Here is a 15,211-nt window from a genome sequence, read left to right as displayed (position 1 = left end):
TCAGAGGGAAAGACAGCACAAAGTATTAGAAAGAGAACCAGACTCAATGGCAGGACAAACCTGGATTCAAATCTTGCCTTGGACACTGACCAGGAGCAAGCCATTTAACATCTCTGAGTCTCAGTTTCCTTAAGTCAACAAGTATTCATTAAGCATTTTGTATATGCCAAGTACTATAATAAGTGCTGGTAATACAAACACATTATATCTTATAGTATGATATAATAATAATATCTTGCCTTCAAGGAACTTACATTTACCTCTAAAATGGAAGATTACTTTTGCAATTTGTAAAACCTACCTTACATGGCTAATCAGATAAAGTAATAAATTGAAATAATCAATGAATGAAAGAAAAATCACTTGTTAAGAGTTTTGTGATAGGTACCACACTAAGTGAAGAGGATGCTGAAATAGTCCCTGACTCATAGGAGATAGCACATATAGGAGAGTGATGGCAAGGGCAGAAGTCTAGATGAAGAGGAGTATCTGTTTTAGTGCAGATAGTCCGGTTGACTTGTTGGATGGCTAGATACTAAGGTGAAGCATTGTTCTAGGGTCAATAATAGAGATAAGCAAAATGGGAATGTTTGCACACACTCAGGTATGAGTCAATTGGATCAGGCCCTAGAGCTTCAGCTCAAAGATGAATGGGTTAACTTCTCCAGTGACTGAGGGCCTGGCTTCTTCTGAAAGACCAAGGTTTAGAGTCCTAAGTTTCAGTAAAAATACTTTGCAAAGTACTCTAGATAGTATTGTTTCATCATCTGTATTGTTATAATCAAGGGAGGTGCTCATTTTCAAACTAGCATCTCTTCCTTGCCATCCCACTATCAAAATAGCCTTCCTTGCTCCCTGCTCTTGAGTTATTAATATTCAGTTCTAACTAAAAAAATCTTTAAAACATTATTGATCTTTAATATTTAAACCAAAGATTAAAACTGATATCTATCCTCCTTGTATTAGTAAATATTTCAATGTTAAAAATCTATTTCTAAAATGAAATATAATGAGATTCCATATGAATTTAATTCAGTGTTAATAAAATGGACATAATACAAATAGAATAGAATTATTATAAAAATACACTGATTTTTATATTATATTAGTTCAAAAGATGCACACAGTCCTGAACAACTATTTTAAAGAAATGGTGAGTACTATTATTTCTGAAAGAGATCATGTGAAAACTATTGTGGATATTTTTTGTTCAGAGAAAATTATTCAGATGCATTTTCTGCCTTTGAAATATCTTGGAAAACTCAGGAGGTATGCAGCAATGGTTGCAAAATTAGAATCCCATACCAAAAATTTCAAGGGGAGGGTATCCAATTTTTTGTTTATATTATTCCAAATTTCAATTTAATGTTGAGATCCAAGAGCAATGAGATCTATCACCCTTTTCTGTGTGGATGCTTTGGAGGAACTTCTGGGAAAACACCTAAAGGCTTCTGTCACTAGCAGTCATGGTAAATGCTTTGGGGATCCTCAGATGTGTTCATGATGGTTACTAAAGGTGTCAGTAGACAAAATGCTACTGTTGCATATTTACAAAAAAAGCTCTTACAATAAAATGTGTAATGATTTTTAAAGTATCATTTTTTCTTATAATATTGTTTTTTAATTTTTTGACATTTTGTTATTTCATAATTACAGGTAAAAACCATTTTTATCATTTAAAAATTATTTTGAGTTCCAAATTTTGTCCCTCTCCCCTCCCTGAGATGGTAAGAAATCTGATACAGATTTTATGTGTGCAATCATGTAAAACATGTTTCCTAAGTAATCATATTGTGGAAGAGATCTTGAACAACAACAAAAAAAGAAGAAAGTGAAATATAGTATGTTTTGGTTTGCATTCAGACTCCATCAATTCTTTCTCCAGAGACAGATTAGATTTTTCATCTCAAGTCTCTGGGATTATTTTGGATCACTGTATTGCTGAAAATAGCTAGGTCATTCCATTATTCATCAAACAATATTGCTGTTACTATATAAGGTGTTCTTCTGGTTCTACTTATTTTGCATTTCTTTACCTTTTCAATGGCTTCTGAAATGATTCTTTTTTTTTAATATTACTAAAATATTGATTCCAAGGCAGAAGAGTAGGAAGGGCTAGGCAATGGGGGTGAAGTGACTTGCCTAAGGTCGTACAACTACAAAGTGTCTGAGGCCAGATTTGAATCCAGATTTTCCAGTCTTTAGGACACCTAGCTGCCCCCTGAGGAGTTTATATTTGATTCAGTGAGCCACCTAACTGCCCCTAGACTGCTCTTTTTTTTTTAATTTCATCCCCATATCTTTGTGGTAACTTTACTTGATACCTGGAATGCATTCTCCTTTCTGCCTTCTAGAATCCCTTGTTTTCTTCAAAATTCTGTTTGAGATAACTTCTTCACAAAGATTTCCAAATTTTCCTCTACCTTTGGTGCTCTCTCCTCAAAAAATTTACAAAGAATTTATTTTGCATATCTTTATTTATGTGCAGATTTTCTCCCCTGATAGAATGAAAACTGTTTGAGGGCAAACTTTCATTTTTGTTTTTGTCATCTCCATATTTGTGGACTCTGAAATTCTTTCATCTTATTGTATAGTCTTTTATCATTATGTCTCTCCATCTACCTTACACCCTGTAACCTTGTTCATTGTCTTCCCTATGACCAATCCTTTCATTCCTCAGCTCTTTCCCTGCCATCACCCCTTCACTAGCTATACTCTCCTCCCTTCCTTACTTTGACCCCAGATGGACCAGTTCAACTTTAGACTTTCCTCTGCATTCATATCTTGTCACCTTATCCTATTACTTATTGGACATGCCTTGCCAGACCCCAGCCTTGGATTACTACCTTTATTCCTATTCATTTACAATTTTAAAATCCCATCACTGTGGAATTTATGTTCAACTCATTTGTAAAGGCAATAGATGTCAAGCAAGAGCCCTGGAACAACTTTTTATAGAGACTGTCTTTTTATTGACAGAAAGAACACTAACAACTTTGGGGATCAAAAAAGGCTTCTTGCCATATGTGATATTTGAATTAAGCCTAGAAAGAAGCTAAGAATTCTGGGAGCAGGTGAGAGGTGATATGATCCCAAGTGTGTGGAATAAGCCATGGAAAGGCATTGAGACTGGAGAAGACTGGGAAACAGCAAAAAAGCCAGTTTGAAAAGTATGAAATATGTCTCCAAAGAGAAACAGAAACTAGGTTTTGAAAGTTTTCAAACAGCAAACTGAGAACTTAATGTTTTATCTTAAGAGACAAAACTAGGCAATAAGCAGTTATTAGGTGCTTGTAGCATTGTGTGAAGTACTGGGTATAACAAACAAAAAATAATAATTCCTACCCTCAAAGAGCTTACATTCTAAAAGGTTAAACAATACAGAAAAGAGAGCTGATCATGGTATTAGTGTTAAAGGCAAGGTCCAAAAGAGAGCAGAATGGTGTCCAGGTCCAGAAAATTAAAAGCAGAATGTGGAAGAGGCATGAAGAGAGAAACATTTTGAAGAACAAGACAAGATGCAAGAGACTAAGCTGGGGACATGTTTTGTCAATCAAGATGAAGATTCTAAAACGGAATGTTCCCAGGAGTGGCAGTTGAGCTGATGTGGGGGAGGGGACTGAGAGTCACTCTCTCTCTGGCAGTTGAAGCTGGCAGTTGAGGCTGCCTGAAGACCTGGATTGTGCTGTCTTGTTTTGGGGGGTTTTCTGATCAAGGGGAGACCCCTGCGCTCTCTGAGATTTTGACTAACCAAGAGTTGGGGTTTTTCTGGCCACAGAGAGAGAAGGAGAAACTTGGCTTTTGAATTGTTTGTCTCTGAGAGTTTAAGCTGACCAGGAGAAACTGAGAGACCTTGATGGTGTAAAAGAAGAAAGAAGATCTTAGCTGTTGTCCTCCATTTATCTAACTGTTCCTCTTCTCACCTTTGTTACTGGACTATTTCCATAACCCTTTCAAATTCCCCTTATAGATTAGGGAAACCCTCATCCCACTTTCCTTAGTTTCCCATCCTATAATCCCAATAAACCCCTATTTGAAAAAGGAAAAGAAAAGAAGATCTTTATAGTTCACTTAGGGGGGAGGGAAGAAGCCAAAGACTTCAAGAAGAATTGGGAGGTGAAGGGGGGCAGGGAGCAGAGGGTTGGAAAAGGGAGGGAGTGAGGGAGGAAGGAGGTTAGAAAGTAGATTGATCCATCAGCCATCAGCAGGGATCAATAGGCAAACCCCAGAGTAAACCCCAGAGCAGTCCTCTGTGTACCAGCATCTCCGTGTGCCAGTATCCCTGTGTGGCAGCATTCCCCTGTACTAGCAGTGTCTCTCATCTATCCCCATTGTAACTAGGAGATCCTTTGGGTGTGTTCCCCTCTAGCTGCTCTCTCTAGTCACAGCCAGAGAGTAGAGCAGTCATTGCAAAAGAAACAGTTTCTCTCCATTTACAATATTCTATTTCAACAAGTAATAGTTCCACACAGTTTACAATATTCTATTTCAGTAAGCAAGAAAGAAATAAAGACTGGCTGGCTTGGACCTTGCCCTAAAATCAATGCCCTAAGAGAAGTTCAACCATGTAAGACGGCAGCTTTGCATGGCACAGGGAGATTCCAGGGTGAGGAGGTGCCAGGAGCTAAAACAAGTTCTGTAGTAAGATAGAAGCTATCCATGGTGGCAAAAATTCCAGAAAGAAGAAGTAGAAGCAATTGGAAACAATCAAAATTTCTTTATTAGGGGAATAGCCTGGTCATATTAGCACTGTAAGAAGTTTATTTCAGCAACTGTTAGGAAGATGCATTGAAGAAGGAAGAGACAAACAGGAAGACAATTTAGGGAGGCTATTGCAGTAAGTCAGATGAGAGATGATGAGGCTTAAAACTAAGGTCCTAGACATGTAAAATGAAAGATAAGGGTAGGTAAGGACCTATTTTGAAAGTAGAACTGACCAGACTTGGCAACTGAAAGTCAGAGGAGAGGTAGAATGAATTGCTGAGTCTGACACTGGTTTTTGAACCCAAATGACTACAAGGATGTAGATACTCTAAACAAAAATATAGAATTGTGGATGATTTTAAGGGATAGGTTTAAGGAAAGAAGATAATGATTTCTGTGAGTTTGAAAAGACTATCATCCTTTGCAGGTTCTTAATTCAACCTATACTCTAATATCTATTTCCTAAACAGGTTTTTCTAGCTCCACTGCCTTCCTGATTCAACCCATCTTTAACACCACTGTCATATTAATCTTTTTTATGCATAGATCTGGGCAAAGCACTCCTTTTAAAAAAAAAAAACCTATTACTTCTCACAGTAGGGGAAGGGTAGATATGAAAAATCTATTTAGAATGTTATTACTATAGGCCAAATGGCAATAAGAACTTGTATCAGGAAGGTGGCAATGAGAATAGGGAGCTGAAAAATCATGGATAGTCACCAATTAGATATAAAAGGTGCAGGACAGGAGAGAGGAAAATTCAAAGCTGGGAAAACATTTGAACTCTAGTGCCATAGACAGAAATAATGAAGTGAGAAGGAAAAGCAATTTAAGATTTAGAGGAAAAGGTCATAAATTCATTTTTGGACATGTTAAGCTTGAAGTTTTTGGTGACAAATCCAGGTGGAGATATTTTATACAACTTTAGGGCTAAGGAAGAAGTTGGAGCTGGGGTTATATTTATAATAACAAAAATATAAGCATTCTAAGGTTTGCCAAACACTTCACATATATAAGCTCATTAATATGACCCTCATAATAATCCTGTAAGGTAGGCATTATAGTTATTATGATCTTTGTTTTACAAATGAGGAAACTGAGTCTCAAAGATGTTAACTGACCTGTCCATACTCACATGGCTACAAAGTATTTTTATGACTTCAGGCTTAATAACTTTACCCCTTTCTCCTCACTTCCCCCATCTTTCTCTCTTTCTCCCTCATTCTCCCTCCCTCCCTACCTCTCTCTCTCTCTCATTCTCACTCTTCCCCCCTTCTCTCACTCTCTTTTTCTCTGTCTCTCACCCTCCTTTGTCTCTCTTTTTTCTTCTTTCTTTCATAGGGACCCAGCACCCTCTGAATTAGGGGTGAATTTGAGCCAGAACCAAGCAGGCCTCTAACAAGGTGAAGGGCTCTGGCTGATGGGTTGGCTCATAAGGTTTGAGAGAGCATGCCTGAATGGTATTTCATTCTTAAACACTGCGATGTGGAATGTGAAAGAGGATTCCAAGCAGGGCTGCCAACTTTCCAAAGGCTCTGGTCTACTTCCAGTCTTCTGTAGACTTCAAGCCTCTTAAGTCTCCTCTCAGCTCGTCACTTCTCCAAAATAAATAATCTGACTTATTTTTTTAACTTTCTTTGTAAAATCTGCTTTTCAGTGCTCTATTCTCTCTCTCTCTCTGTCTCTCTGTCTCTCTGTCTCTCTCTCTCTCTCTCCATCATTTGTACAAGTTCATCTTATTCTTAGATACCAGATCCCAGAACTTTAGTAAAAATTTAACCAAAATGAACTAGGATGAAGATTACTTCACAGACCCATGTGGCCCTTTCAGAGTCATTGTTTATTTTATTATTATTATTATTATTACATGCTTTTAAATGGACTCAGGTTCAGCTTTGGCTATACTGTGTGGCCTGAATTTTTTTCTTGCCACAATTTCAAATAGTCACTCATCCTTCTTGGACATCTGTAACATGGCTCTCCCATCACAAATTTTGATGATGATTGCTTTGATAAACCTATAGCCAATAGGCTTATTTATTTATTTTATAAAAACTCTAACCTTTCATCTCGGAATCAATACTGTGTATTGGTTCCAAGGCAGAAGAGCAGTAAGGGCTAGGCAATGGGGGGTCAAGTGATTTGCCCAGGGTCACATAACTGGGAAGTGTCTGAGGCCAGATTTTAACCTACGACCTCCCATCTCTAGGCCTGGCTCTCAATCCACTAAGCTACCCAGCTGGCCCCAGATTTATTTTTTAATTCATATTCAGATGTGATTTCATTTCACTTCCAAAAATATTCTCAAGTTTTATAGTGGAAAAAATACTGCCTCTTGAGTTAGAGGACTTGAGTTCAAATCCTGTACCCATGCTAACTAAGTAGGAGTCCTTGGTCAAATTACATAATTTTCCTGATGTTTCTATCACTGCAAAATAAAAGGTCTGGACTAAATGGCATCTGTAGTTCCTTTAAGCTTTATGCCTGTGATCCTGTAATGCTTTTGCAGCTTAGTCTTGTGGGTTACCTTTAAAAGCAAGCTATTAAAACTTCCTTTGCCTGAGTTTTCTGATTCCATTATTACTTCTTCAATTCTGGTGATTTTTCATTACTTGCTTTAACTTTGAATCTACTTATTTCAAAAGATATCAAAAACTTCCTCATTAAGCTATGGTACTCCATGATGCCCAAAGGTGATGACTTTCTCCTTCCCTATTTAGAAAAAAGTCTAACTGAACATAGAGAGGTAACATAAGAATATGTGGATAAATGGGAACAACACAACTGATTAAATGAAAAGAATTAGTAGACACACTCCATATAATATGTAAGCCATGTGAACTATGTTATGACTTAAATGAATGTAAGTCATGAACCAGGAACCAGAATTTTGTAAAGGAGGAAGAATAAAAACAAGTAGATCAAATAAAAAGAAAGTCAAATAAGGGGCATCTGGATGGCTCAATTGATAGAGAGCCAAACCATGGAGACAGGAGGTCCTGGGTTCAAATGTGGCCTTTGACACTTCCTTACTTGGAAAGTCACTTAACCCCAATTGCCTGAGTCTTACCACTCTTTTGTCTTGGGACTAATACTTAGTATTAATTCCAAGACAGAAGGTAATGATATTTTTTTAAGAAAAATAGGTTTTATTGTGTAATTGAAACAGTATGATGATGTTTTGAATGTATTATTTAGATTTGCATGTGTTCTATTAATACATAAAATTTGTACCTATAATAATATATATAGTACTATATGCATGAGTTGTTTTATTCAAGTTTTAACCTCAGTATTTATTAACCTTATGATACTTATTATATCATTTATTCTCTCTTTATCTCAGTTCTCTCATCTCTAAGATGGGGATGGTATAGTACTTGAAATACCTACTTCATGGATTTGTTTTGAGGAAAGCACTTTTGCAAACTGTACAGCATAGACAGGTGATTTATTGTTATAGATGTGGTAGAATAGTATAGATGTAGTAGAAATTGGGCTATTAGGAAAATAATTTCCTGTGATATTGTGAACTAAATATAAATGGCAGAAAGTGCCCCCTTCCAAAAAAACAATGGAAGAAGATGAGGAAGAGAAATTTCCAAGAAAATGTCAGATGCAGGTAGAATCCATTTTCTGGGGCAATCCGTGGCGAGTTCCTAAACCAAAGTGGAATTTGAATGTTCTAATTGGTGAACCAAAGTACCTAGGGCTTTCTGAGCCACTTGGTATCTATGGAAGTTGCATCAACCTGATTAGGGTGTGTAGATGAACAAGGCTCTGATGGGCACAAATTCTGGGATAATGGCTTAACTAAAAGTGTGCTTCTTAGACTATCTAACCAATATTCAAACTGGCATAGAATTTCCCTGCAAGAAGGTTACTCATGTAGCTTAGCTGTGTCTGTTAGCACAAAGATTTATGTTATTTTAGGGAGAGTGTACTGTTCAGATCAGAGAATATATTATACATTGTACTATAATGTTATGTAATATATATTCTAACATTTGATCCATATATGTGTGTATGGGTTAAATTTCAAGCAACTATATTGTGTGAATTTCATGAATGGTGTGTAATATGTAATTAAAACCTGTACCTATGTACCCAGTATAGATTATAAGGACAGCAAAGTTTTTTAACCAGAGGATAAAGTTGTTTAACCAATGGATATGACAATGGCAGTAAAAGACTATATTTCCCAGAATGCTATGACCAGACAGTGTTTGGCAGAAGTGCCTTCTGCCAAGTGTGTCTAAGAGAAAAAAGAACCATATAGAAGGAAAAGGAATAAAAAGGCTTCTGGGAAAATGGTAGATATAGGAAGCATTTGCCTTTGAGGCAAACAGAAGATTCCTAGGCTGAACTAGTATCCACAGGGACTCTTCCTATTGTAACAGTCAAAAGAGTGTTTGCCTTAAACTGTGATCGTGAAAATATGGTTTCAAATCAAAAATATAGTAGTCGCCATGGGAAAATTCCCAAATATTAAATATACCCAAGTCAGCTGGGTTTTATAGAGATTTTAATTAATACAAATTAAGGAATTAATGAAAGGGAGAGAGAGAGTAAGAAGAAATAATGAGAAAAAGGCTAGGCCAGCCTAGGCTTAAGCCTTAAGAGAGAGATCAGTCAGTCTTTAGTCCACTCACCACAAGATTTGTCCCAAGCAAGATTCTAGTGTTCAGAGAGACCCACCAGTTCAGCTCCTCAGCTCAACTAAGTTCAGTCACTGAGCCCTTCAATTCAGCTTTGGCAAGCTAAACTCCTCTTCAGAGGCCTTTCTGACCTCCTTTTAAAGAGAATTTTCTCCTATAAGTATGGGTTAAGTACTTTTCATTGTTCAGTAAGGAGTTTTACAACTTTTTCTTCCCCTAAAGTATGCTTAAGTATGGGTGGAGTAAGGTTAGAGTTCTCACATTCCTGATCAAGTACCTTCATTGTTTAAAATGGGGAATGGTCTTAACCAAATGTTCTAAGGTAGAGTCTGAGAATTTTTAACATTCACAAGTCTGAGAAATTTTAAGATTCACACTATCCACTATAAAACCCCACTTAAAAAAAATACAAACTGCCTCAGGTTTTGGGGGATGATGATACAGAAGGGGAAATGAATAGAGGCAGCAGCAACCCAAATGCTGGTTCTGTTCCCCTGAATTTTATAAAGATATTTAAGTGTCAAATTTGAAACCTTAAGGAAAAAAGAAATTATAATTAGAGATCCCATCTTTAAATCAGTCACTGGAAAATCACCTTTCTCTCCTTATTTTTCATAGAGATTCTCACAAACAGCAGAAATTGATTAAGTAAAGGAGAGCTGTTAAATCTGTATTTAAGTTAATATTGTAATATTATTCAGTTAATTCATTGCTTTGTAACTTTAGGCAATTCATTATCCTTGAATGAGCATCTTGAAGATTAGGAAAGGTTGCTGAAGATGGTGAAAAAGAAAGACTCAAATACTGGGAAATGTTTCTAATTTACTTGCATCTACAGTTCCACTTTTGCTGGTTACAGTGAAAAATCAGGGTAAAGTAGGAAATATTTTAGCTGATCAGTTGCATAATTACTAGTTACACATTGGTATCGTAGTTGCCAGTGAATCTTTTCCATATGACCTTCCAAAATGAAATAAAATGAGTTTGATAAGACAATGTTTATTAAGAACTTTAACTGGCAATTTTTGATGCCTGGGCAAATAACACAGGAGATATCCACCCTCCAATTATCTTTATGATTTGTGGTTTTTTAAACTAAAAGAAGTAATGGAGACATGTTAACTGAAAGGGAGAGGAAGTAGTGGAAAAGGAGGAATATTTTTTGTGTTATAAACTTATATGTCAATGTACACATATACATATATAGTCTGTTACATATAACATTTATGTAAGCTTTGCAAAACACTTTATAATTATCTTATTTTCTCTTCACAATAACTCTTGAGGCAAGTGTTATTATTAACTTCATTTTTACAGATGAAGAAACTGAGGCAAACAGAGGTTAAGCAATTAGTGTCTGAGGCCAGATTTGAACTTGGGCCATCCTGATTCCAAATCAAACACTCTATCCACTGAACTCTCTAGCCACCTCTTACAAAATAATTTGAATCAGCAACTGGGTTTTTTCCTAGGAGAGATGGAATCTAGTTCTTTAAATCTTCATCTGGAAAGTTTTTCATTTGGAAGAAACTGTGTGAAGAGGGATGTGTGTGGTGTGTGTGTGTGTGTGTGTGTGTGTGTGTGTGTGTGTGTGTGTGTGTGTGTGTGTGTGTGTGTGTGTGTTTCTCTTGCAGCCAAAGTTTTGAGACCCCCATGTGGGTGAAATGCGGTGAGCCCTAGCTTAGGAGAAGAGACAGGGAAGCTGGGGTACCTTTGACTCAGCTGAGAAGGATCTATTATTCTTTTCATCCTGCCCTACCCCCAGGGTGTAAGAACTCCTTGCCAACTTCATTTGATAACTGTAGGGGGATCAGAGAACTTCCAAAGCAAACACTTACAGAGACTGTGTTCTTTCTGGACACTAAAGACCATTATACATAGGACTGTGTTTTATTGTAAGGTTCTCCCTCCAGTTCCATCACACCCCTCCCCCCTACCAAAACCCCTAACCCAGTGAAATAGAATAAAACAAAACCAAGTGCTTCTAAGGAACTTTGACTCTGGCTTAGAATGATCAAAGTATTTATTTGTAGGGTGAAAGGGGTCTATTAAAAAATAAATCTTCTGGAAACATGCCTGGAATTTTGCTATAAACAGTATATTGTCTTTTTGTCCTTGTTCATCTTGTTTATGATAGTAGATAAAGTCATTCTGTTTTCCTTTGATTAAAAAGTTCAAGCTAGGACAGGATTTGGGTTGGTACAAGAAGGTCAATTCCCGGAAGTCTTGCAGGTGATAATGCTACAAAAAAAAAAAAAGGCAGAAGAACAGCTGTCCCTGAATTCTGTCACAGGCCAGGCTTGTTTCAAATGTGTGTGAGAGTTTTTCCAAAGGTCTCTGTGCCCAAGCTAAAATTAAGTGCATTCTCATTATACTAAGAAGTCTTAGTTTTCCGAAGTTCCAGATTCTTTTTGAATACATTCAGCCAAAAAAGACAGAATGCCACAATGCTCCTAGACTGATCAATGTCCCATTGATGCCACTGTGATAACTTCTGCTATATTTTTCTCATGTTTAATTAATAATTTTATGTAACAGTTTAAATGGTTTCCCCAAGGTACACATAACAATCACTATTCTCTCATTATTGTGCTTTGTTCAAAATTCATTATAAAGAGACTAGCATTAATTTGAGCATTGTTTTTTAGTTTGTAGGTTGCTACACACCATAATAGAAAGCTAAGTGCATGTCTGATTATTTGTTTAAAGACTAAAGATTTTTGAGGCAGCTGGGTAGTTCAGTGGATTGAGAGCCAGGCCTAGAAATGGGAGGTCCTAGATTCAAATTTGGCCTCAGACACTTCCTAGTTGTGTGACCCTGGGCAAGTCACTTGACCTCCATTGCCTAACCCTTACCGCTCTTCTACCTCAGAACCAATACCCAGTATTGATTCTAATGCAGAAGGTAAGGGTTTTAAAAAGTAAATAAAATAAAGACTAAGGATTTTTTAAAATAGGAAATACTGAGTCTTAATTAGGTAAATAAGTTTAAACTCAATATAATTCAATGAGTACCTGCTGTGTGGGGAGTAGCTAGGTGACTCAGTGACCAGAGAACCAGGTCTGAAAATGAGAGGTCCTAGGTTTAAATCTAGCTTGAGATATTTCCTAGATGTCTGTCCCTGAGCAAGTCACTTAACCCCAATTGCCTAGTTCTTATAACTCTTCTGCCTCAGAATCAATACTTAATCAATACTTAGTATTGATTCTAAGACAGAAGTCAAGGTTTAAAAAAAAGTGCATACTGTATTCAAAAAAGTACCTACTGTGTTCATATGCTAGATGCTGAAATATAAAGGGAAACAATGAAACCACCCTTACCCTCAAGGAGCTTATATTCACCATGCATTCTAATGTCTTTAAAGGTTTTGTTTTAGAATTAATTTGATGGAATTTCTTCCACGGCCACAAACAAGACAAAATATTATTCTGTTTTTTGAAGCTCAAGCTCTTTTTTTACTCTATACCAATATTAGGATCCAGAAAGTAGAATTCAATGTGAATAGGAAGTTCATGAGCTGCTTCTCTTTCTGTCCCTGCAGCTTTTGGAGAGAACCAACAACAGTTTCGAGGAATCAGATTCCAGTGCCACGAAGAGCCCACTGCACTTAGCTGTGAGTATAACATCAACAGCTTGGCCTATCACAAACAACTGGACATTTGGGGGGCCTTTAAAATTAATGAAATCTGAAAGTATGTTTTAGTAGAGGGAACAAAACTTTCAAGATGACATCTCATCTAATTCATCTGAAAAACTAAATTGCTTGTCTAATAATGAAATAATGTTCAATATTTCAATATTAAAATAAATCCCACATATATGTATGCTTGCTCACACACATATGTATATGTACATACAAAACCTGAGAAAATTAAGTGAATACTTAAGGGTAGACAGACATTGTGACATAGTGGATGAAGCTTTAATTTTCTTTCTGTTTTTCTCAGGAACAAACCTACACATAAGTTTTCCAAGGTTACATGAATCATGTTGTCTCCCTCCTCTCTTTACTCCCCTCTCCCATAGTTGACAAGAAATTCCACTGGGTTTCACTTGTATTTGGATCCAGTTTCAAATTCTACCTGTGACTGTATAACTCTGGGTAATTCATTTAATTGTAGATACTCCATAGGACTATATGTTGCAGAGAAGGTGCCAACTTGCTTTTTTTTTTATCTTTACCTCTGTCTTAGTATTAATTTTAAGACAGAAGAATGACAAGAACTAGGCAATCAGTGTTAAGTGACTTGCCCAGGAGCTAGGAAGTTTTGTGAGGACAGATTTGAACCCAGGTTCTCCAGTTAATGAGGATTTTGAGAAATGACAAGATGAATCAGCAGAAAAGCAAGAGGCTTGGAACTTTGGGAACTGCCAATCAACTGAGATGGAGTCACAGTTCCATGGAATCTTGAGGGGAGCAGTTAAGCAGCTTGAGCTGTTTTTGGAACCTCACTTCTTCCTTCTCTGACTGTTAGAAGGAAGGTGAAAAACAAGCTCTCTTTGGAGGCATTGCCAATTCAGGAGACTGAATTCTGAGGAGACTTTTGGGGTTTAGCTCAGAAGAAACCTGTTAGCCTCTTGCAGTCAACATCTTTCTTTAGGGAAACTAACTTTGTTTCTTGAATTTAAATTTATATCTCAAATCTTCAATCAACAGTGATAATTTATAAGATTAGGGAACCCTATTTTCCTCTCCCCGCTTCCCCACTCCTTATTTCTTCTACCTAAAAGAATAAAATGTCTCTTAGTTAAAGATTTGATCGTGGGATTTAGTTATTAGGGGAAATCTTTAAGTTTAACTTTCTGAGAACACTGCAAGAGTGTTGAGAAGAGAACAGGAAGTAAAGGGAGGGGCTCAAGATCCAGTCTCTCCCTAGCTTATTTCCTGGTGTTAAGGCTCCAACACTTCCTTACTACCATAATTCTCCTAAGAGTGGTATCTATTACACTCCTGACTCTAAGCCTGGAGTTCTTTCTACTGTGCTATTTAATCTTGCCCTTTATCTTGCATTTTTAAGAGTTTCCTCACTCAGGAGTTCCTTTACCAATGATAACATTTCCCTATTATCTCTGAAAGTTTAACATGTACAAATACTAGTAAAATTAATTTTTGGTGCTTAAACACTCAAACATTTGTGCCCAGATACGTACTGTCTGGGAGGTATCAGCCACCACACTCCAGTACAAACTTGTGAGAATAATATGAGACAGTATGTTTGGAGTAGCTTTGCTTATCCTACCACTTGAAAGGAGAGTCTCAAAAGTGAGCTGCAAATCCTATACCTTATACCAGTTCTTAACAGGGAATTATTATCTCTTGTTCATTGTTTTTCCACTAACCAGCCCAGTTTAATTGTATTTGTCCCTCTGGGTTCCTAACTGTTAAAACCTTCAGTCTATGTCCTTATTTTCTTATTCCCAGCTGACCACAGGAAAGGAAATGGATGCTTTCTTACCAAATAACACATAACCCTTCCCAAGCTTTTGTTCATTAATAGGTTTAACGTAATGCCTTTTGCATTGGTTTTTTGTTTATTTTGTTTTGAGACTGAGCCTCCCTGGCTCTCCAAGGCTCCAAGTGCAAGGGTAGTAGCCACTCCCAGGTTGATCAGCACAGAAATTTTGGCAAGCTCCTTTTCTGACCTGGGCACATTTGCTTCTCCATAGGCAGCCTTTTGGCCCTTTTGGCCCAAGTTCTCGCCATATTGATGCCAGACGTTCTCCCTCCTAAGATTTAATCCCACATTATTAATGACCAATTGGACATTTCAAATTGGATGTCTCAAAGATAGCTCAAGCTTAACACATCCAATACAAATCTTATTCTCTTTCTTCATAGACCCAACTT

General features: G+C 37.0%; 1 protein-coding gene across 18 annotated transcripts in view; it reads left to right on the top strand.

Moving 5' to 3' along the window:
* ANKRD44 (ankyrin repeat domain 44) overlaps positions 1-15,211 on the top strand; it is a 384,212-nt gene that overhangs the window by 325,125 nt on the left and 43,876 nt on the right. For all 18 annotated transcript variants that reach the window (XM_007494559.3, XM_056794152.1, XM_056794155.1 and 15 more), the window contains one exon: positions 12,905-12,976. In XM_007494559.3, the coding sequence (XP_007494621.1) occupies positions 12,905-12,976 (72 nt within the window). The remainder of the gene's footprint in view (positions 1-12,904; positions 12,977-15,211) is intronic.

The sequence above is a fragment of the Monodelphis domestica genome, chromosome 4 (genome assembly GCF_027887165.1).
Source record: "Monodelphis domestica isolate mMonDom1 chromosome 4, mMonDom1.pri, whole genome shotgun sequence".
In the NCBI taxonomy this organism is placed as follows: domain Eukaryota; kingdom Metazoa; phylum Chordata; class Mammalia; order Didelphimorphia; family Didelphidae; genus Monodelphis; species Monodelphis domestica.
Note: the sequence above shows the minus strand (reverse complement) of the source record. Positions and strands in the feature narration are given on the sequence as shown.